The sequence below is a fragment of the Mastigoproctus giganteus genome, chromosome 11 (assembly GCF_048544385.1).
Source record: "Mastigoproctus giganteus isolate SK-2022 chromosome 11, ASM4854438v1, whole genome shotgun sequence".
Classification (NCBI taxonomy): Eukaryota; Metazoa; Arthropoda; class Arachnida; order Uropygi; family Thelyphonidae; genus Mastigoproctus; species Mastigoproctus giganteus.
Window position 1 is genome coordinate 133,886,421 of NC_143585.1, and position 25,389 is coordinate 133,911,809.

The following is a 25,389-nucleotide window of genomic DNA, read 5'->3' on the forward strand; positions in this document are numbered from 1 at the left end:
ATACAAGACCAATCATTAATGGCAACTAATTAACGTTGACACCTTCACGACTTCGGCCCATTTCGACATCATCCGATTATCCAATTGCCTTTTGTTATCAAACATTTTTAATGTGTTATGCAAATAAACAGAGCCATAAACAAAGGACTAGGTCTACTTGTAAGGAAATATCAAAGGCCAGTTGGAACCTTGTTCGAAACGGAGAATATGCGTGGTTATAGGTCGCACAAAAGGCTTATTATTCAATTAATAACTATAGTACTAATAGAGTTTAATAAAATACTTCGATCATCAGCAAATATTAGTAATTTTAAGCACGAAAACAGTTAATTATTTTTAAATTCAAACTTTTAGGTGATTCAATAATAGCGGCTGCGATAATCTCATTTCATTATCGCTATTGGTATGAGTTCTAGAATGAACTTTAATTAAATCTTTTCAGAAAGAAGCTGGCTCTAATTCTCTAACAGTCTCATCCTCAAAACTTGTTTCAGTCATGTAAATGTGTTTTCAACAAATTTTATGTGGAGAGTGGGAGATTGAGCAACTAAGGATTAGCACCATTTTTAATCGTCTCATCAGGAAAGCTGGGGATTAGAGGTTAATGTCTATAATTCCTGCTAGACAAGTTTCTAGTATACGTCGAAGTCATTGTTGGTAGAGATGTCATCAGATGTAACCCACATTCAAGTTGCATTACTTCGAGCAATGTTGTTTCTCTAGGTTTCAGTTGGTCTCATTACCTTCTTCTAATAGGAGTGAACCATTTCGAGGAAGGAGATTCCTTTTTCAAAGCGGAAAAAGTTCGTGGTTGAGGTTTGCATTCCTGCTATAGCTTTCGTTTCTTTAGTAATGTGGTTTATCTGGTTTTCCAATGGACTCTTCCACGGTTGTCATAATTATTGTTCGAAACTTGTTTAAATTTCACTGATTTTCTGATATAATGAAAACTTTGGCTTGTCAATCAGAAATTTTAAAGAACTTTCATGAAAATTTGCGTTGATATTGCGTCTGCAGTTCCTAGTTTTTTAAGTAGAATTCTGAAAACACAATGGCCTGTTCAAATGAAAGGTGAACAGCCATAAATACATATCACTTAGGTTCGATACCTTTTATATGCGCTAGAAAATGTCACGAACTTTCAAGCCGCGGCCCGTTTAATAAATATGACAAGGGTTGCATAGTTTTTCCTTCCGAAAACTGGTTTGTTTTCATTTTAAGAAAAGTAATCATTGATTGCACGCAATTCATTGACATTATATACCACTAAGGCCATAGTGACATTATATACAGCTAAGGCCATAATGAATTGCATGCAATTCATTATGGCCTTAGACTGCAGGGTGGTACCTCCTTCCCATTTCTGAGTAGGAACAATCTTTCTTACAAATCCTCACAGGGGTAGGATTTTTCGCTGATACATTCGGATTGTTGTTTTTGGCTTTTAGGAGCACCGGCAACTAAAGCCATGTTGCTCAGTGTATATTGTTTGTAAATTGCGTGTGTTCTTAGGTCGATTTTCTGTTTACTGGACGAAAAACCCGAGTTTTCGGGAGAAAAAACAATGCTACCCTCGCCAGAGACTAACTCAGCCACATTGCGAAAAAGGCCCATAAAATTCATGGACAGGATTGGAACTCATGTCTTTATCACCCAGTGTGGAGAGGACGGCGATCCTACCAGCTGTGCTACCCAGTGGGCGACACCTTCGGGTGTGGGATAACTATGCACCTGTTCACCTTAGGGTGGATCAGGTTCTACTGACACTTTCGGGTGTGGGATGCCAAATGGCGCTCTTCTTTTACTTTCCATGGGCTTGGGTGCGTTTTACGGCCCAGGGGTGTCCAGACCTTCGTTCCTTTCCTACCTCTCTCATCTGGAGGAGGCCTTCTTTCCTCGTCCTTCCACAAACTTCCTCCCCGCTTTGACTCCCATTCTTCAACTGTCACTCTCGTTCACACTTTTTTTTTTCTTTTGGACTATGTCCAGGAAGCTCAGGCGACCCTCGCGGAGAGCAAGGAATGATAGGCAGCTTGGCTCACCTTTTAGTGGAGCTGGCGAGCAACTAAGGGGTCTCATTAGGGGCCCTGCGGCCAAGTAGTCACAGAAACAACAGAACCAAACACAGTACTATACACATACAACATGCCACACACACACGTCTGGCATCTACAGAGTTTTGTATACTTGTAAAGCATATTTTTGTTTACAAAAATATGCTTTACGTTACAGAATCCATGCTAATCTTTTAATCGTATTCAATTCCTGTGACGTCATGTTTTGAAAATTGCGTGAATATCATTGACAAAGGAGTAATTGTTAGTCTCATGTCCTCGTACTATATTAAACTAATCTTATAATTAAGATTAATTTAATTAAATAATAATTAAAAATGGTCGTCAATATTTTTACAATTATTTATGTTATATTCCATTAATTGAATAATTTTTGTTTCTCTGCATACATTTGCTTATTTATTTTATGATTTGCAATATCCTTGTCATTAACAATGATTTTAAAGTATGTATTGCCGTAAAGATTTCTTTTCTTTTTGGTGGATATAAATTTCCTGCCAGGGTGGTCTTAGTGGGCAGTTTGGTAAAGTTCAAAGCAGAACTGGATGTCCACTTTTTTGAGACGGGCAATGAATGAATGAATAAATGATTGAGAATTTATCTTATTTGGCAGATTCGGAAGAAGTCTGCTTCCTTGAATCATTTACCCATTATAATACTAATACATTGTCTGACACTACAACTTTATTTCTCTGTTGACACTGTATTCAACACCAGTGACCGATAATTACCGAACAGAATTTCTCAACTCTTTGGAGCTACCAGGTTTGGTGCTTCAATCATATTTGTTTAAGATCTAGACCCCCTCATTGCCAACACTTGCAGTGGAACACAATTGGTTGTCAAGACGTGAATGCCATTGAAACCACTAACGTAATTGGCCATGGGAAAGATCAAGATGCGTTCATCCTACTCATTCATATCATCCTGTTTGATTTTCGCACATTTTTTGCCAGACTTCTCTTGGTGCCCTTTTGATGAGCATGGAATCAACAGGATACTGGTACACTCATCAGAATTGTTGGTTTAAACTTGCAAACCACATATTTTCTTCTTCATGACCAACTCAGTTAGCGATACATCTTTGTAGTGATTGCTTAAAACAGCGAAAACAGAAATATTCTTTTCAAGACGGTTCATTATTTTCATGCGGATGAATACCAAGCTGTCATAATTAGGTTTCAGCGATATCTTGTATCATAATTAGATCTCTGCTTTTTCTCCTTCGCTCGCAAGCGCACGCTCACTACCTCGGAGAGCAGCATAACAGATGTCTTTCCGGATGTTCCGGCAGGTAATATGTCATGGCTTCTGAATCATCACCGACATTAGGACACCCGGGTGTTGCCCGAGTTGTTGCCCTCTGTATCATGCCAAAGAATGGTGTCGTTATCTTCACGTAGGACGATCGACTGACTGGCTTCACGTGCACAGAATTGTAATGGAAACACAAGATGATTGATAATCCATTTCGCGTAATCGTCGACAATTATTTGACGATAAAATTGGTTGTTTTAAAGTGATATAAAGGAAACCTGTCTTGGAATAATCGACTTAATCCAAATAAACCTGTAATTAGTCTCAGTGGATCGACTAACTTATAGATATGTTATAATGCACGATAATAAAGTGGAAAGAAAGATGAAAGAACTTGAAGCAGAACCGTGAACTAGAAAACGGATGAGTGAGAGACGTCAAAATCCTTAACCACGTCCTGTGTATCTCAATACAATTATCCTTTGTATAATGTCCTGGGACCTACCAAATGCTGAAGTTATGAACAATATTCTTCAGAAAGTTATGGTAGAACGGGGTCCTGTATATATACATACTCGTGAACAGGAATAACTTGCAGCAGTAGCTCAAGCGTACATTTTTAGCCGGATAAGTGCTTGGGTGCTCTGAGTCGTGTTTATGAAGCGAGATCATCGTTCTTTGATAAAGAAGATTCTTCATCAAAGAACTTTGATGAAGAATCAAAGAATGAATGAAAAAGTTATAAACTTTGTGATTCATTTGTAATCCTTTAAGAATGCGAAATTAATTTGTAAATTGTTTAGGATTTAGTTAAATTTGTCTACGTTCCCTTTATTGTAGTCCTACATGGTCTGTTGATGGAATCAGGCAAGGATTGTGAAAAACAACTTTGCAATAAGTTTAGGAATTAGATCGACTGAATCAGCTGAAAGTGAAAAGAGTTTAGAGATATGCTATCCCACGACTAGCTTTCCCAAGCAGCGGCTTCCCCAAGTAGCTTTGGGATATTTGAGACCTTGGCCTCCTTCGTGGCTTGCTTTCCACAGGTTGCGACTGGGACGCACACAGACATTAAAGTTACAACAACGCACATCTGCTTGCAGGTTCATCGTTAGTATCCCCCCTCCCCAACCCTGGTGATGAAGAAAGTGTCTAAAGGCTAGCACAACCCAGAGAAATAAAGCGTTTCCTTCACCGCAAAATCACTTTGTGTCATCTCTAAATTATAATTAAATTATATGGACATTATTCTTCTTGACTGCATTTTGTAATTCTATCTTTTTTTTCCGCGATGTTATAAATTTTTTTTACTGAGATTTAATTCGCCTATGTCTGGTTTCTTCGGTATTTCTCGACATTATCAGTGTATTAGCGATAGGGCTATTCGGTTATACAGTTAAAAATTGGCTAAAATCATAACCGGAAAACAAAAATAATAAACTGCTGTTCAAAAATGTTATTGTCATTTATAGAGTGTTATTCCGCACTTTAAACAATGGCCTTCATCTCTAGATATAAACAAACTGAATAGAATTTTCATTGCCCCAAAATTTCAAAAATTAAATTACAAATCCCTATTTTCGGACCAAGAGATTTCATAGTTGCATTGCTAAAAGCAACCGAACACCTATATGTTTCAACCAACTTTTGGCTCAACTTTGGCCTTAATTATACTCTGTATTCTCGCCAGACTCTGAACTAATTTTTGATAACGGGAAGTTGGTAATTTTGGTCCATTCCTCCTTCAACGCAGCAACAAATCTTGCTACTGATTGCTGGTGTTGATCAAGACTGAAGCGAACGTTACAGTTCATGTTCATTCGGGTTAAGGCTGTGATTCTGGGCAGGACAAGGAAGTTTTTATAAGTCTTCAAACGGATACTACAGTGTTGAGCAATATGAAATGGCGCATTGTCATGCTGAAACAGAAAAGGAAGAGAAGAATTCTCCTGAATGTCACATACCACATGGCATTCAATCTTCCAGAAAGGAAGACCAATAGAAAACAATTTAGATTAGATATTAAATCCACCAAACTTCATAGTTTGTACTAGTAAGGCCAAATAATGCAAGCAAGCAGACTTTCTTCAACAGAAAAAGAAAAAAAAAAAAATAGGACATAATATTCATCCTCATTACCATCCAACTTCACTTTGAATTTAGCCAAACTTACTGCCTCTGTCAAATTGGCAGGAAATTTATTCCAGTGTTCCACAACCCCCTGCCAATAAGTTGAACTTCATGAGATCCAATCCTCCGTTATTCCATGAGATTTTATATTTCGGCTCCTGGTTCTCATCTTACCTACGAGGTGGGGGGGGAACAAATCTTCCTCATTCATTTTACTTTACACCATCAGCGCTTTATACACTTCAATCAGATCTCCTTTTAGAAATCTAGTTTGTCTGTCAGTTTAGATGCTATGTAGCTCTATACTTATTGTCCTTGTGTTGTATCAGTTCCTCTGGTTCCCCTGAATTTCTGGTTGACAGCATTCAATGAGAACTGAAATCTACGAGCCACTCTTCTGAGCTTCTTGTTTCTTTACGTCAATTTCTGATGGCTACCAGAACTTTTCTGGCTATCATAACACCATGATATTTCCATTTGGTTATTAAGCCAACCAAAGTGTTGCAGTTTGTCTGTAATGGCACCAACAGAGTGATCGATTGCTAATATGATGACTTCTCCTTTCGCTAAATTCAGTGCCCCCACCTCATTTACTGTGATTTCATTGATTTTCTTATTTCTAGCATGAACTCAGTTGCTCTTTCCTGACACGAAGATGGCGGGTGTGTTTTAGTTTTCCCAAAAAAACATCCGAACGCTCCTTGGGGGAAAAGTGTCCGGATACTTTTTGGCAGTGTAGTGTATGTTTGTAATTTCTTACTGAACGGCGACATAGGTCAACCGTAGTAACTGCTGGTGACAAGAACCAGTTATGAGTGAAATAAAATTTCTTGTTAATATTTTTCTTTCATTTTAAAAATAGTTCAAAGAATTTAATTGGTGTGTAAATAATTATAAATCACAAATTGGAGCATATATGAATGCCATGAGTTGAATGTGCAGTTATAAAAAACAATAAGATGCATGCCATGGTTCGAGCGTTTTCACTTAAATGTAAGTTCATGGTATTGATAAGTGCTTCTGCTTCCTGAGACTGTGCTTAAATCTTCCAGTAGGATAGAGTCTATCATGGATATTTCAGTACTCCAGTCGAGATAAACTCCTGGAGGAAAAGCCCAGTAAAAAGGAATCCCGATTTATTTATGCATGTGTAGATAGGAATACTGTCCGGTCAAAACATTATGACCGCCCTCCCAGTGCCACACGTATCGCGGTGAGAACCGGTGAATGTGATACTGCAGGTTCATGTGCAGGACTACACGAAGTACTTGATCAATATGGGTAAGGGACATGATCTGACGGGCTGTGCAAAAAAGGATGATTGTTCAGTGCTGGTTAAAGGATAGCAGTATTATGGAAACTGGGAATCTTGTGTGCTGCTCGCGGAGCTCTGTTGTTAAGATGTTCCAAGAGTGGACGGGTAGTTGACTGAGCACAGTCGCCTCGTAATGGCGGGCGCTCACGCTTCTTCAGTGGTCATTTTGAACGTAGGCTGTCCCGCATTGTGCCACCCGATAGACGAAAAACCGTGGAATGGCTAACCATGAACTTTAACCAGAGGGTGACCAACAGCATTTCCACGAAGACGATTTAACGAACCCTCCTCCGTTTGAACCACCGGAGTATGTGCCCAGTCAAGGTATTATGGCCAACGACGCCTAAAGTTTGCATCTGAACGATGTCATCGGATCATTGACGATTGGAAAAAAAAAAAAAGTTGTCTTTCTGATGAATCACGTTTCCCACTATGCATCCGGATAGTAGATGAAGGATATGGCGACAGTTTGCATAGATACTACAGAAATATTATATTGGAGAGAGTTAAAATTTTTAATCATTCTAATGTCCAACATAAACAGGCAGGTGGCGAGAGTGTTCTTGTATGGGAAATATTTTCCTGGGAACCTCTTGAAGCCCTCAACCGCACTTTGAATGCTAAAAACTATTTATCTATTGTGGCCGATCAGGTACACACCCCTTCATGGTGACTGTCTTCCTGGTATATTCCAGCATGAAAATGTGCCCTGTTGGTATTGTTTGAGAGTGTTTCGCCGAACACAACAGTGACTTCCAGGCGCTACCCTGTCTGTCGAATTTGCTGGACAAGAATCCCACAGAACGTCTATGGGATTACGTCGATCGACAGATTAGGAGTTTGGAACTTCCACCACGGATTATCTTAGACCTACGGGACACAATCCTGGAGACTTGATAAAACACCTCCCGCAATGTTCAGAGACCTTATAGAGTCCATGCCTCGCCTTAAGCTGTAAAAAAAAATTGCAATTTTTGCCTTTGGCAACGTCTTTGGTGTTTTCTATTTCTCTTCTTTGGCTTGATCGTTAGCAAAAGTAATTATTTGTAGTTTATTATAAGTAATTAATTCGTGTGAGCTTCAGGCAGCATGAAATAGTGGCTTTTGCATCTCTGTCTATTGGAAAACATACAAAAATCTAATCTCTCCCTAGTAGGAAAAATCATCAAATTTTGAAGATTTCAGTTTCTGTAGTAAGTTACTTCATAAGAAGAACCATCTTCCTCCCTTTCCTATCAGTTGTGCTCTGTCACGTTTTTGACAGAGAACTGTAAAATGTTAAACTAATTACTTATTGTTTAAAAACCAAACTAGTGGTTAGTTATTCACGCGCAAAACAAGATCTACGTTTATTACCAGGTTGCGAGAAGTTTCAAGTGAGAATTAGTTTCTTAGAAAGAGAAAGAAATGTTGTATAATAAGAAATGTCTGTGTCTTCATTGTATCGCACACCCTCTAACTGGTAAGCCTTGTTCCCAATACAGCTTTGCATCTGTCTTTCTCTGGTTGGGTCTAATATTTGGGCCATGCCTAATCAGGATGCTCCTCTGCACAAATACTCTGTACATTTTATTTATCATGATTACTTTGTGGTCCGTGAATTTCATAACAGGATATGACAGAAGGTATTGTGCTATGGATGACGAAAGCTAAATTTCTGTTCTATCTGCACCGAGTTCTAAGAAGAAGACGACGTAATTCCTCAATATATAGATCTGGTCACGAAATGAAACTACTTATTAGGAAGACTGCTTATTACATTTCCCAAGAGGGTGTACACGTCAGCCATCTTTTTTAAGCCGCGTTCGCATGTGTGTGACCTGTGTCAATGTAAAAACACAACCCCCAATGGACGGATTTTCATGAAATGTTCTATTTGACTCTTAGAAAGATTTTTCGAGCCATTCCAATTTTTTTTAAAATTGGGCAAATATAAATTCAAAAATTATTTTTTTTTTATTACATATCAAGTTAGACTATCCACATGATTGTATATTGTAACTAGAACACTGGATATTATTTTTCTTGCCGTGCACTGATTGGAAGGAATTAATGAAAAATTTGGCAGTGATAATATCAACGTCGTATTCCTGACTACAAAAGGAATGGAAAATGCTCCTAGTTAGTTTTTAAGCAAAATAGAAAGAAATGTTATCGGTTTAAGGGTACGCATACGAAAGTTTAAATAGTTCGTGTTTTTTGTTATCAGTTTACTAAATATATAAATAATGACTTATTAATCAAGTAAAACGGTTACTTTGATTAATTATTAATATAAATTAATTAGTAATTATATTAATTAACTATAGATTATCTAAAGTTATTAATTAACTATAGATTATCTAGTTCATTTTAAATCGTTGAATGTTCTAAATGAGAAAGAGTGGAATTGATGTTTCATCGGTTATTTCATGAATATAGGCAATGTTTATCTTTCGGGCGTGTGTGTGTGTGTGTGTAGAGGGTCATTAAGCCTGTTATATAATAGAAAAGACTCGTCCATAGCTGCGTTTGCTCAGATGTACGTAGAGCTTCAAGCCATTTAGATGTTGCCTTGTGCACACAAAAAACAGTATGGATATTTTATTTTGCAATATTTCTTGAAATATTTATAAAATATGTCAAATCATATATTTATTATACCAAGTATGTACACTAACCTCTGGTAAATGTACAAATTGACTCGATACACATTGAACTCCAAGAAGAGAGAGTTCAAGTGAAGCTTCTGAAGATGCAACTGAAGTCTACACGGCTGGAGATATTGAGTCCAGCCTTCAACGGTTATTGTTTGTTATTTGGTTTTTAGGAACATTAGCAACTAAGGCCATATTGCGCAGGGGATATGCGGTGGTCATTCTCTGACCTTTCCGCATCCTCCGTATTTGGTGGTCACGGGCTCGAACTCCGGTCTAATCAAGAAGCGTGTGCTACGCACTGCTGTTCCTGGTTACGGAGGCGTCTCAGCCTTCAACTGTTTTCACAATATGAACTCAATGATATGGTAAAGAGATTTAAATTTACCAAAGGAATCTGCAGAACTCCTTGGTTCTAGACTTAAGTCAAACAATCTTCTAGCATACGGGACGTTTTACTCATGGTACAGACACAGAGAAAGAGAACTAGTCGCCTACTTTTCTTAGGACGATTCTATGGCTTTTTGCAGTAATATAAATGACTTAATGAACTGAACTATTTAGGAATTAGTAACAATCATACACAGTGGAGACTTTATTGATTCATCAAAGAGCAGTCCTTCAAAATGGAAATAAATATGGTTCAATTCTAGTAGCTCATTCTGTACATTTGAAAGAAACATATAAGGGTATGAAGAACATGGTTGGTTGGTCTGTGCGGACTTTAAAGCGACAGACATGTTACTTGGACAGTAACCTGGCTACATAAAAATGCCTTGGTTTTTGTGGGAGTGGGACGGTTGAGCCAGGAGTAAACAGCGGGATGTCAATGTCAGGCCAAAGAGGGGAGTAGTTTGTTCCCTGGATCAAAGAACATAGTTTATAAACCATTGGCAGACCCCAAAACTGTCCTTCTTCTACCCTTGCATATCAAACTGGGTTTAATGAAACAGCTTCTGAGAGCTTTACTTCAGGAAGGTAGCTGCTTCAACCACCTCTGTACCAAATCCCATCGATCACCCAGGAGAAGCTGAAACAAGGTATTTTTGTTGGACATCGGCTGCGCAAACTGATGAGGAGCCGAGATATTGAGGGAACTATGAATAAAAGAGAAAATCGGGCATGGATTAGTTTCAGGTTGTTGAGAACGTCTTAGGGAATAATAAAGATCCACACTACAAGAATATAGTTGAAAATATGTTGACAAACTTCAATAAGCTGGCCTGCAAAGTGTCACGGTACATTTTTACCCTCCCACATAGACTATTTCCCAGAAAATCGAGAAAGTGTTAGTGAAGGGCGAAAGGTTTCAAGAGGATATTAAAGACACGGATATGAGGTACCAGGGGAGGTGGAATCAATATCATGCTGACTATTGCTGGATGCTGAAGAGGAACTGTGCAGTAGAATGATCTGAAAGAAAATCAAATTTGACCTATCATAGATCAATTTTTAAAATGAGAGAAGAGCATTTATAGGATTTCTTACCACATTGCCCTTTTTAAGAGTATTTTCAAGATGTATTTAAATATAAAAGTCTGGTAAACGTAGCATTTGGTTATAATTTCAGTGCGCAAATTCTGCCAAAATTAATAAAAAATTGTGAAAAATCAAATTTTCTTTCGTAATTTTTGAAAAACCCAACATGATGGAAACAAACTGAAGTCATTTTGAAATCAGCATTAGAAATGATTCAGAAACGTTCTTTTCTTAGAAAACATCTGTAGTGAAAGAATGAAAAATAATTATTTTTCATTCTTCATATTACTGTGCTCGACAAAATTAACATTAACCGAACAAAATGTTTTTCATCAACATCTTATGTGAACAATGTTGCCGAAGACGAGTATTTGATGAAATAGGCATCCTGGCATGTAAATTCAGAGTATCCAATAGAAATCGATCTACCACCTTACAGAGTCGCACATTATGCAAATTATGCGCTCGAGCCTAAATCCGATGTAATGTGCGTGGGACCCCCCGTGGGCGTTGCATTGCATGCCGGTCATTTGGTGAGCTAAGGTGTGAGCTAGTGGAAGAATGGGATTTGTTGCTACAGAATCTTATAGACACCCTTATATCGAGAATGGTTCACCGCTGTCAGACCTGTTTAGCCATTGGAGGGGATCATATGACGTACGGATGTCATGTGACTATATTTTCGAGCATTTGTATCGATGTTCGTAATGTAACTTTTTTGATAATTCTTATATAACTCCTATGAATGTTCCTTATACTTGTCCGAAAATTTCTCGCTGTCTTTTCATTTCATCGTTATGGTATGGTACACCACCATACCAAATTTTGACCCTCTTCATCGCAAGCTCCACGAGTTACACTACATTTTCTGCGTATTCTGTTGATTTTGTAGAGTAGCATATAATACATAAAACCTTTTAGTACATACTTTTTATCGCAAAACAATGCCTTAAAGGAACCAGGAAGTCAAATGTCCAGGATGTCGTCAACCGATTACTACAACCTTGACATTCAGAACTTCCTGTATATTTATCTAGCTAGAAAAGCATTCAACAATAGAACATAATATCTATTCTTAATTAGATATAATTACTAAGATATAAGAAGTTCGCAAATGGCACTTAGCTTTCCCATTTCTCATAAGAACGTGTTTAATATAATTTACCAGCGCATTCATCATTGTGTACTAATTTGGCCTCTCACAAACGACGTGATGGGGAGTGTTTTTGCTCAACTGCGGTTCCACGGACCGTACATATAAGTACACTGTAAATCTCAGTCTCCGCATTATAAAAATTCTAAAAGCTTCTATCCAGCATACCTCGCCTGAGACCGACTAACTCATCCACGTGAAAAAGACCCATAAAAATCCTTCGCGTCATTGACGCGATTCAAGCTCAGGTCTTTTCCATCCGGTGTGGGAGCAAACCGTGTTTATACCAACTGTGCTGCCCACAAGGGCTAAAGATACCTATCCGTGAGTTTAAGAGGAATGATGTCGTCATTTAGAGTGTATTTCCCAGTTTAGGATGTAATTTAGCATTATAGATTCCCTACATCATGATTTATTTCTTCTTTAACGCTATATTAAAACTTGTAAAGATGCTGGAGGGCGTATAACGGGAAACAAAGTCTCTGATTCGCAAATGGTCTCTAGTAAGAACCCTTCTATGAAATTGTTAATGTCTTTGTTGATATGGGTCGTTTCACATTCCAGACAACAAGAGTTGTAATGGTAATGCGTACTCTTGTAAATACAGAGTGGCAACCATGAAGGTTTTTCAAGAAAGAAACACACCTTCAAGAGGGGAAGGAAGAATACAGTCTTTTGTTAAATGTTTCATTACAAATATGTTGATTTTTAATTCTCCCGATCAACAACCTTGTATCCTTAACCTTGTTAAAACAAAAGTTCCCCGTAAGGAAGATTTTAAAAGTTGTGTTTTTCGTTATACTAATTGGGAATTCATTACTCGTGCACAAATGGTATGTGGACTTGTCTACGTGCGTTAGTGAAGTTTTCCAGGAACTAGAAAAACCTGCGAGCAGCAGATGTGCAAAGTAGCACAACTACGCTGTTACCTCATTAGCCCCCACAAGCATTGCCGTGTTCCCAAATCGCGTCACGCTCTTATGAAAGCAACGTCTATTCAAAATGCGTGCTCTTCAACTACTTTCTGTTGCTTTTTTTTTAAACATCCGAGTACAACCTAAAAAATTTGTAAACTAAGCAGTAGAATTAATAACTTGATGGAAATCCTTGGCATTTTTCAGCACTGAAGAAGAGTGATATTTTTACCACTGAAACCAAAATTTTGTACTTTGCCAAGATTCTCACCCTACCAGACCTTGCCCCTGTATTGCACCAAAAATTCGTAATCTTGGTACTGTCTAGAGCGATCCTGCTTGATAGCTTGGGTTATCTAAGCCCCACTTTTGGAAATTAATAATTCCAGGACGGAGAACACTTGAGTTTCAATCAGTAAAAAATGCAGTTTTTTAAACAATAATAAAGTTTGAAATTTGACCATCAGGGTGCAAAGTGGTTAATTTAGTAAAATAATGCGATGGTAAAATTTTAGTCCTCATGAAATAGTGTAATGGTAAACATTTGGTCTGCAGCAGGCGGACCAAATGAGTGAAATGATTCCCAAGCTTGGAGATGAGGGTTTTTCCTAAGCCCAAATTCGACAACTTGTGTCTGTCAGCGATTCTTTAAAGTGAAAGTGAGTTTGCCCCTCTATAGGTTAATAAATAACCATCCTGGGTCCAGTTCCGCGTTATATCTTCATGGGACCCAACGCAAAATGTAACTTTGGGGTCCGCAAATTCCATTCCAAGGCTGTCTTTATTTTTTCAATTAACTCAACTAGTTAAACGAAGATCTAAACATGAAATGTCATCAAAATCGATAAAACAAATTTTGAAAAAAGCATAATTTTCAAATTAAGCTTCAAGTAAAGTTCATTGATCTTGGTAGGTAGAAAGTTCAGTTTCCGATAAAAATCACTTAAAAATATTAGTAAAAACAGAAATGTGTTTTGAAACAGTGATTTTGGGGGCTCTAGGCAGATGTCTTTTTTGCCTATAGGATAACACGCCACTGCCTGGGTGCTACGCAGTCCTGTTAATCATTCACTGGGCGAAAGACAACCTTTGATAGAATTATGCTTTCGATCGACACGTGTCTGATTTTATAGAGGAAACAGGTGCAGTCTACCTTTTAAGGCTTCACGTATGGTGCCACAGGAATATTAGTTACACGTGTGGTGACCATCAGATAATCTCAACGAATTTGATCAGACTTGTTGTTGCTATTGCACACTTCAACAATTCTTTGAATCGCTTTTTTTTATGCTGATGAACAACCCCTTATATGGATTAGGTAATCTTCTTCAAAACGGCTTACAAAGTTTTAGTGGTTCTTTTCAAACAAGGAAATCAGGTAAAGGACTGAAAATCGCAACTCCATTCGACATATATACACGTTTGTATGTTCACGTTTGGCTTGGAATCAGAAGCAATATTCTCATCCACCAGACTATTCTTAAAAGAGACTATTCTCGTTTTATCGGCTCTCAATGCTCAGTTTGATCGAGATCTGGTGATTGGGAAGACTGTAATAGTAGGATGAGTTCACTGTCTTGTTCTGTGCAATTATGGTCTTGTGACATAGTGCATTATCTTGTTGGAAGAATTACTTTTTGACGAACTTTGACATACAGTGTACTACCTGCAGACGGCAGGAGAGCGCGCCCAGGAATATGCTCACACAGTGGAAGGTTTTGACATGCATTGTGGTAGTTGCAGAGTAAAGATGTAAAGCACAGATTTATCCTTTTTTACCTTTCCAATTAAAAAAATTAAATGATACGTGAAAATCGGAAGAATATTTTCTTTGGATTAACAAAAGAAAAAAAAAAAAACAAGAAATGAAGGCAAAGTCAATTACACTGGGTATTTCCAGGTGGTCACCCTCCTAATTACTAACTGGGCCTAACTTCGGTGATCGCATGAGAACTGGCGCATTGGCAACGGTCGCAATTTCGTTGCGTTTTTTTGTCAATCCACGAACGCAAGTTACTCCCATCTGAAACTTCCTGGGCGCGCCTAAAGAAGTTTCACTTCAAAAAATAATATAATATAATATATATATACACGAATTCAGTGATCATTGAATTATGACAACCTCCCTAATAGCGTGTTGGGCCAACGTTCGCACGGACCAGAGCCGCTATTCGCGTAGGCACTGATTCCATAGATGTTTGAATAGGTTCGTAGGGATATGCAGCCATGATGCCCGCAAGGCTTTCCACAGTGTCAGAATAGATGACAGTTGCAGGCCAATACGAATTCACTTCCCGTTTAAAAACATACCACAGGTGTCCAATTGGATTGAGGTTAGATGAATTTGGAGGCTAATCAAGATGAGTATTTCTTCGCTTTGTTCCTAAAACCACTTGTGTACAGTGCGGGTCCGATGAGATGGCACATTTCTGTCCGAGAAAAAATGCAACATGGTAGGGTACACATGGTCTCCTAAGAGCTGCCAGTGGATCTCACCAAAGATCCTAGTTCTTGCCAGCAAATCATGCCCTATATTAAGCAAACCACCGCTACCTGCCTGGATAGTGGACACCATGCACAACGGGTCCATGGACTCGTGCTGCTTGTGCTACACACGAAGGCTTCCGTCAAGGTGTTGCATCAGGTTTTGCACTCATCCGACCAGCACACTCTTTTCTAGTCTTCCAGCCTTCAACTAGCGTATTGTTGATACAACAGCATCCGCCGTCTACGATGATCGTCGGTGAGGAGAGGGTGTCTTTTGGGTCGTCTGCTGTGGAACCCCATAAGTCAGTATGTGGGACACATCGTCATTTGGATAATGTTCTTTCATTTCCCATATTTTATTGCGATATCAACTGTCGCACAGTGACCTGCCATTGAGCCTGTAATACGCGCTGCACCTTTCGCTCATCACGAACATCCATCTTGCATAATTCCTTTATGGTTCTGTCGGATGGAGTTTGTTTGACCAGTTCGATACCATTCTTTGTACAACTTAACCACAGTGGAACCTGAGCAACTGACAAGACGTGCCGTTTTCGATATGGAAGCACGAGCTCCCATAATCATCAGTGATATCTTTACTATTCCATAACTGCGACTTTATCACTTTGACTTGCACGATACAAATCACCACTGCTCTAGCGTACGAAGCTGTTCTTGTTTTTATATTGCGAGCTATGCGGCATAGTCCATTACGGATGGGATGGTCATAATTCAGTGATCACTGAATTTGTGAGAGTATATATATATATATATATATATTATTCAATTAATGCAACGATACGTTCTGCCATCTGCAATCTAGATATGGAGAAGGCAAAGAAATACCCAACTTTTCATGACATTCAATCAAGAATTACAAATACAGACACGAGAAGAGTTATGTGCAGTAAACTGATGTCAGATTGTCAGCGTCAATGTTCTCGTTTCTTACTCAAGTAAAATCAGCATAACTTTATTAGTGTATCGAAATAAAAAGAAATTGGCAAATTTCACCAAACTAGCTATCTTACTACCATCTCATTATGATTAACTAAGAAAATAAAATTGTTCAAAAAGTCACCCAATCAACAGTTTAATGTAAGTAAATATGTTCTTTGCGGCATATTCTAAGTCCTCAAGTTGTTTTAGTCGTCAAATGATAGTGCGAAGCAGGGACAGTGTGAAGTATTTCAGGACGAACTAGGGCAGCGTACTGATGAATGTATTTGGCTCATCTGGGCAGCGGGTTTGTTACTTTGAAAAGGTCCGGGTTCAGTTCTGTCGATGACGAAATTGGGACCCGGATTTATTGAGACCTTTTCAAGTGTGGGTTTCGGCCTCTTTCTAGTGGAGGTGTAGCTTTCTTCTTCCGGTTTTGTCATACCACTAGCAAACTGGACTTCGAAAACATCCTGTTTTCGTATATGGTACATTGACTTCCTTCTACTCCGAGTTGCCTTGGCACTTACATGGCGAACGTAGTCTTTTGTAAAATGGTGCTTTTCTTAGATAGTTTTTGTTTTCTTTAAAAGTTTTAAAAAAGAAACATTAAAACGTAACATTATGCGGCTGATTACTGTGATTAATCTCTGATAATGACAATATGTTCCTTGATTAATCACAGTTAATCAAGGAACATATTAACCTTGACTTGTAGTACAACTAACAATTTATTACACTTCTTGAAATTACCAAGTTCAATCACATCTATTAGAATGGTGGAGAAAGAGAAATAAGCTAGCTTCATCCTCCTAAAATTCGGTTCTACCATATCTAAAAGAGATCATGCACGCTAATCAAACACTGCCACAGCCCACTTGAATGCGATCACACGCAGACATTAAGTTTCTGATACGTGTCTCCTTTTCTGCAAACCTTTCCTTGAGCGCTATTCTTCTGAATCAGCAGCCGTACTTCCGCTGCTTTATATCAAACTATTTCGAAAACGTGTCGAATGGTCTTAGCTGCCTCAGCCACCTTATCTTCAAAAAAAAAAGTTCCATTAAGGTATTATCTAACCAAAACAATCCAGCGTGTTTTCTGAAAGAGCTAACACCTCATAATATCCCAACAAATTACATCCTATAGAAGGCTTTAAATGGATCAGGGTACACAGGAACAGGTGCAATTCTGATGAGGGCCGATCCACTTTTGTTTCTTCTCCTTTCCCCCTGCGTTCTTTCTTCCCAATTCTTGGTATTTCCGTTTCTTGTATTCGTCCCCATCGTGCCCAGTTATTTTCTTCCTGTTTCTGGGTCTGCAATTATATCTATTATGTTGGGTAAACTGAAGACTTCGTATAAAGAACCGCCTGTAGCATTCGGAGAAAAATATATGGAATATTTCGTAGGTTTTCCTCCTGATGTTTATTAGCTGACCATGTGGTAGAGGTAAATAATTAATCAACTTCTCGTCTGATATCTCTGTGGGATACCTATTTATAATTATCAATTTTGGGTTATCTGCGAGTCCAACAGAATCTCTTTTGAGAGTGCTGTCCTGTTCCAAGTTTAGAAATGTTCCTGTTAGGTATGGCCTACATTTCAAGTGAAAACTTCATAGTCCCTATACACTTTGTAGCTTGACTGTAACAATTTTAAAAATTAGTTTTAATAATCTCCCTATTTCAGAGGTTATCAAACGTTTATAACTTACACTCCCTTAAATATTTCATAAAATTCAAGGTTACCCTTCCAAAACGAGTGTAAACAAATAATCCAGGGGCGTGTTCCGCACTATGAGAACCTATGCTCTGTTTTTATATTCCTGAGGCTACCTTCTTCATGTGAGAAGGTAGCCTCACTTTGTATATTAGAATTCCTAAATTAGAATAAGATGCCAAATTTATTTTTTGCATTGTTCAGATTTCTGATTGAGAGAATGCAGTTTAAATTGTGAAATCCGATAAATTTACCCGACCTTATACTGTCATATCAGAGTGAAGTTTTACACTTCAAATTGAATAAAGTAAAAAATAAATAAAACTGGCTATACCATTGCTGAATATCATAATGATTGCTTTATTGAGAAATGTATAGTTTATATCAGTGATTATCAAACTCCAGCTCGCCAGCCATTTTGGAGTAATTAGTAATCACAGCGATTATCACAATGTAAAACTGTGCCAAGAATTAGGTTTCTCGGCCTCCTATCAATAAGGAACTGAAGGTCGCAAGAACACAGTCATCAGAGAGCTCGCGGGACAGAAAAGTTCGGAAACCACTGACCTAGTATATTCTTGCATAACATATTACTGCACTGCATTATAGAACAGAATATACCAGAGTGATACTAGACCTTTTGGCTTCCGAGAGCTCAATTCTAGTTTGGAAAAGAGCTGTATTCCTCATGGTATTCAATTGGTACTCCAAGGTTTTTGTAGTATATTATTAAATTCAATTTTGGGTTATCTGCGACTCCAACAGAATCTCTTTTGATAGCTCAGATGAATGGTTAAATAAAGAATCTTCAGTATTGTGATATCTATATTTCATCTGTTACGTCGATTAATGAAATTTCATATGTCTCGTGGAAAGTTTACTTTTTTTTTGTAGGTGTATAGGGGCACAAAGAATTTACAAGAGATCAGGACCAAGCTTTGTCATGGCTGTTTATTTAATCAAGTTTTTTTAGCTAAAAGCATCGTTGCTGTAAATAAACACAAGCAGATTTTTAAGCTGCATTCTGTTCCCACTGAAGATGGATTAAACTTGGTCTTATGTTATATTATAATATTGCAATAATAATATTATGTTATTTGATAATATCTTATGTATATAATAATATTGCATAGGATTAGCCAACTCGTTATTGAGGTAATGCCGATCACGGTTTAAATGGAAGATTTTCTTCTAGAAAACCGCTTGGCTGTTCACTTAGATTAAATACAATTGTTCATCTGTTCAGAACAGGTTCGCCAATAGAGACCATCCACCGGCTGATGAGAAGCTAATAAACTTTAAAACAGCTGTCCTGGAGTGTCTGCGATTTTTAAATATACAGCGTATTTCGCCAATGGATGATACTATGGGGTTTTAAAAGTTATTCACAACTTATGCTGACCCATGGATAAAGTTATCTAAGGTGGAAAATAAGACCAAGCTGAGTTGATCTTTAGTGGGAACAGAATGTTCTCTGTGATTGGCTAACGCAGTTTGTGCTTAACCTACTTGTGTTTATTTATTTAATTCCTACGTTAAATAAACCCCCCCCCCCCGAAAACTATGTCCTTCCTGTCTTTTTTCTGATTTGTATATGACCATAAAAATTAGAAACGTCGATAAGAATATGTGGAAACTTCAAAAACATCTTATGTAATCAACTTAGCTTAGAAATGTTTAGAAACAAAATAACCAGCATTACATTACTATTCTAGTTTTATATGCATTTTATTTTTATTGAAAAGAAAAATCAGCGAACAATATTCTCAATTCTCTGGAACCTATATACGCTCGCATGCCATAACAAAAGTTTGTGCTATTACTGACAGGACTTATATATTATAATAATTATAATATAATATAAATTACTATATTATATAATCACTTATTTTATTTATTTATTTTTTATTAAGGATCCGGTTCATCAAACAATGTCTTGTGTTCATTTTCACCATTGGACTAGTCGTTTCCATAGAGATTATGGACGTACCTATTTTAGGACGCAACCGACAGCGAATAGTCTCACGAGTAACACGAAATCTTCGTCTACACAAAAGACAGCTAGGTAGATTCACGCAACACCTTAAACCAGCCAAAGAAATTGATCCAATCCCGGAGGGTCCCAAAGTGTTAATGCCACGCATAAGTCCAGAAGAGATGAAAAGGTACATCGATCAAGCCGTAGATGCAGTTGACCAAAGGATGAACACCCTGGAACCAAATATATACAAAAGTGGTGAGTCAAATTTTAGATTTATACAAATATTAATTGATTATTTTAAATCATTTGAACAAGTACTGAGCCATGATCCAATTTTTTGTACATATTCTGCTAAGGCACAACGAACCAAGTCAGAATATGACTCAATATACTTCACTTTGAAGCATATTACCTCGTTAAATACCACATTGTATATGAACATTTACAGTAAGATAATATAATAGGAACCTGTGCGAATTTTAACCAAGGAAGGAATATCATTGGCCGAAGCACAAGGGTTAACTTAAAGAATATTTTGTTATTTGAGAGGATGTCTGTTTCAAATGTTCTCTTCGAAATTCTTCTTTCAGTAGCCTGACTGAATATGGTGAATTCGGATTGTCTTACTGTAAAAATTATTCGCTTACAGTAATTTTGAGGAGTATTTGTATTTTGTGCTTTTTGTGAAGTTCAGATTCATCAGCTGCAGAAAAATCCGCTTACCTTTCATTAATACAAGTAAAATATCACTTGTATTTATTTAAAAAAGGTGGTTATAATGATATGAACATCGTATAATTCATACGGTAAGAGCATAGTCCAATGCCTTATAGAAAAACTGCACTATCCTACAAAAAGTAGATAGTCTTGATTTTGCTCTAATTCTAAGTTCCAGTCAATCCGAAAATGTTCTTTTGGGTTTAGATCTGCACAATGTGCTGACCAATGCGGTGTTCGGATGTTATTCTCTTCAAAACAATAATTTACAATCCATGCTTGTGATATGGAGCACTATCGGAAGCGTGAAGGTTGCTTCCATAAAGTTTCCACAATGTAGGCCACACAGAATCGTTAGAAAGATTAGTGTAGTCCTCCATGAAGGTATAGTGATTTGTATCTGCTGTTATTCTTTGGAAAGGTCTCGGTTCGAGTCTTGCCATAGACTAGGGGAATTATTAAAGGCCTCTTCATTTGGGGATGTAATTAGCAGATCTCAAGTGGAGGGAGTAGGGTTGCCCCCCCCTTGAGTTATTCCGGGTTTTCAGCCAGTAGAAAATGCATTGATCCGTGAACAGACACTTGTACAGATACACGAGCAGTGTGGTCCATGGGATTGTAATACGAAATGCAGCAATAATGTCTAAGTTGCCAATTCGCCTAAAACCTAGCAACCGCAGATCAGCATACCAAGTAGCATTCGTGGGTTTATGTGCAATCAGTGGATCTAGTTCATGGAGAAACATCCCCTGATCACATTTCTTCAATTTTTTGCCCCCAACTTCTTAGTTAAGGCAAATACCCAAGCGGTAAATCTATACAGGTTCATGCCCAAGGGTGTCCATCGGACTTGAAAAGCTTGTAGCTTGACTCGTCGCTTCAAAAGATTGAGTTCGATTGATCCACACTCCATGCCAATCGAAGATGCGAATTTGTTTCTATTGTCAAATTATTGAGCACTATATATGTATATACTGTATATATATCGTGTTCACAGTTAAAGACAATATACTGAAGCCTCATAGCCTTATTACTTTGGCGCTTAACACACCTAATACTTAAAATGTCTCCATATGTATCAAATTATTACTTAACGGCAACAGAACTTGTCGCTCATATTTGCCTATACAGGATGTTTCTGTTCCGCAAGTAGCACAATGGTTAAAATCACCGTCCTTCCCACACGGCCTGGAAAATACCCGGGTCCGAATCACGTTAATAATGTGAGGAAGTTTTATGTGCTTTTTTCAACTTGGCTAAGTTGGTCGGTTTCAAGAGAGGATAACAAGGTTTTTCCCTCCTAGAAACTCGGGTTTTTCGTTCAGGAAAATAATCGGACGTTGTAAACGATTATAGAATATTCTAGAAAGTGGGAGTATTGTTTTAATATTATAGCAGATTGTGGATGATTGCAGAGTATTTTGCAATAATATAAAATGAGGAGCAAGAGCTGTAACTTATAAAATTGAACACACGCCATTCAGACAGTGTCTGGTGTAAGTTTAGCGTGTTACGAGATAAACATGGCAAGAAATAAGGAGCTGAATGTTTTAAAAAAGAAGTGCGAGTATAACACTGTATAAAGAAATTTATTCCATGAGAAGTACTGGCAAAAAAATCAGGTGTTTCATTTAAAGGAGTACAAACTACCATTCCACGATTTAAGGAGACTGACGGTTTAAAGGACAAACCACGATCGGGATGACCGCGCGTGATAATTGAAACACAAGATGAGACCGTAACACTATTTGTAAACACGACAACTTATTGCGCCTGAAATTAGAGCTTAATTCAATAGGAACAAGCTGGACTTCATGTTTATTTAGCGATCCGAAAACCCTTATTAAAACCTGAATCGAAAGAAACGATTGGCTTGGGCTAAGAGCTATCAACGTGAACAATTGAAAAGTGGAAAAATGTACTGTGGACGGATGAATCCAAATTTGAAATTTTTGGATCCAAGCATAGAGTTTATGTGAGACGATCAACTGAATAAAAAATTGTACCACATTGCTCAGTGCCTACAGTCAATCATGGTGATGGTTCCATCATGATCTGGGGTTGCTTCTGTTTTTCTGGAGTAGGTGACATCGTCAGAATTGAAGGAATTTTGAGAAAAGAAGGTACATCTTCAATATCCTCTGAACTTCGATTTTGTGGAAGAAATTTTGTATTACAAGACAGTGACCCAAAGCACGGCTCTAAGCTGTGCAGGGACTTTCTAGCAACTAAGCAACAGTATGGTATGGCCGCCCGAATTTCCTGACTTAAACCTAATAGAGTTTTTATGGGATTGTCTAGATCGTGCAGTCCGTGAACTGTACCCATCTTCATGAAATTTATGGTAAACCTTGCAGAATGCTTGGAATAATTTAATCAAGATGTTGTTATAAAATTAATCTCCAGAATGAAACGTAGTGATAAAATCTTGTTGAGAATATTTTGATGAAAATCAATACAGTTGTTAATATTAATCTGAAACACACTACAAAGTATTTTTGCTGTAAATTTTTTAGTGCTTAATAAATTCTTCAAATACTTTGTAGTGTGTTGTTTTTTTATATTAAACCTTGCAATATCACAGCTAATTTAAAAAAAAAAAATAACGGAAACTGCTGTCATACGCTGTGATTACGAACTCATTTGCTTTGGTATGCCTTATTTTAGATTTCATAATCTGCAATCTTCTCTGGCTTAAAATCTCTATATCCTAAATTCTATTAAATTCATCGCTGCTTCTATCGTTAACTCCATTAATCACTTTTTTATGATACCTCAAACACGAAAGGTACTAGAACCTGTAGTACTTGGTGCCGTGCGCGAGTTGAAAGTTGAGAAGATGCTTGTTGACACTAGATTTGAATTTCTGTAGATTGTAATTTTCAGGAAATACGTATGAAGGAAGTTTGTTCCAGAAAACAGAAGTTGAATGAATAAACGAGGAAGAAGAAAAGTTGGTTCTGTGAGTTTGAAGTAGGACAAAAAATAAATACTGACTGGTTGCCGCACGTGTTCGGACTGGTTTAGAAGAGAGAGATGGGGGAATTATAGAAGCTAATTTAGAAGAACAGTGCCCACGGAAGTATTTATAGAAAAGGCATGCAGCAGAAACAGAACATCATTGAGACCGAGTAGTCCTTTTGCAAGATATAAGACAGGAGTGAGTTTTAGAAGAATTGAAATTAATTGAGTTATCTTAGCTCCACTGGTTAATTACCTGGAGGTCAGCATTTAAGGAATTGGTCGTGGCTATTCCAGAAGTTGAGGCTGTTTGTGGTGGGCAAGATTTCATAAACTGTAAAGTTGAATACAGTGTACTATCGTCAACAAAATTATGGATGGATTTCCAGCCAATGAAAGAAGGTCATTAATATGCAAGAGGAAAATAGTCAGAGAAAGAACTGAACCTAGGGACACACCAGAATTCGTGGAGAAGCTAGAAGACAAAGAGCCATCTACCTGTATCTAAATATCCACTTCATAATTTGCTTATTTAAAGCTCGCAACAGCTGCAAAGCAATTTTTTAATAAATCTCACCTTGATTTTGAACAAGCTAAGTGCAGAAAACTTGCTTCTTATTAAAATGATAGTCGAGCTCTCTGGTTACAGCTATTTATGACAGTTTCTGACTGTCTATACTTCCACATCTGTTAAAACCGGGTCGTTTTATTTCGTCTTTAGTCAAAAATAAAACCAACTTACTAGCATCTTGCATTTATTTTAACTCTTGTATTGGCGATCTTGGTAAACGACCTCGTACCTTTGACAGTACCTTCACTCACTGCTTCTTGTGGTCTTCCGATCAAAGGATGTTAGAACAATTGTGCACAATATGTATACTAAGAAAGCTGTTAGTCCTGATAGCATTTTTCCACTTCTTCTCAAAACTTGTGCTTCTGAACTTGCATCTGTTCTGTTTCGACTATTTACGATTATTGCACTGGTTTTTTTCTTCTGTGGAGAGGGAAAACACCATTTCCTGGATATGAAAATTTTCTGTATTGAAATTCGCTGATATCCAGCTAGTTCCTAAAATGGGTGACAAATATCTTCCTTTCAATTATCGTTGAAATTTAAAAAGAACAGATTGCACTCTATTCTTTTGAAAGTAAAATAAAGAAATCCATAAACCTCCAGCTCCTGAACTATTTGGAAACCTCCTATATGTTAATGATAGCCAATATGGATTCTGTCATGGTCGACTGACTCATTGTTGTGGATAATGGTAGATGGATGCCTTTTAAGTCCTCTACTAATGCTGTTGATGTTGTGCAAGGTTCAATTCCTTCCTCAATTCTTTTCCTCTTGAGTATTGATGACCTATTTCCACTGAATGGAAATTCTATTTATAGTTTTTCTGATGAGAACACAGTAGATTTCGCCGTCCAGTTTGAGAAAAAGTTTTCCTAGCACTAACAACATCAACTCGAATATCCACCACCAGTTCCTCCAGGTAATTCTCCTATGTGGCGAAGAAAGCTTACGAGTTAATTTCGTAGTTAATTTCGATCCATTCTAAAACTCAATCCTATTTTATTTCTCGCAAAAAGAGCCAAGTTTTTTCTATGCTCGTCTTCGAAGACA

The 25,389-nt window shown here is 37.6% G+C and overlaps 1 protein-coding gene across 2 annotated transcripts in view; it reads left to right on the top strand.

Annotated features, from left to right (window-relative positions):
• The window catches only part of LOC150078443 (uncharacterized), a 225,817-nt gene that overhangs the window by 127,237 nt on the left and 73,191 nt on the right, over nt 1-25,389 (top strand). For both annotated transcript variants that reach the window (XM_090385017.1, XM_090385015.1), the window contains exon 2: nt 20,020-20,342. In XM_090385017.1, coding sequence (XP_090241143.1) covers nt 20,087-20,342 — 256 coding nt within the window. In that variant the 5' untranslated portion in view covers nt 20,020-20,086. The remainder of the gene's footprint in view (nt 1-20,019; nt 20,343-25,389) is intronic.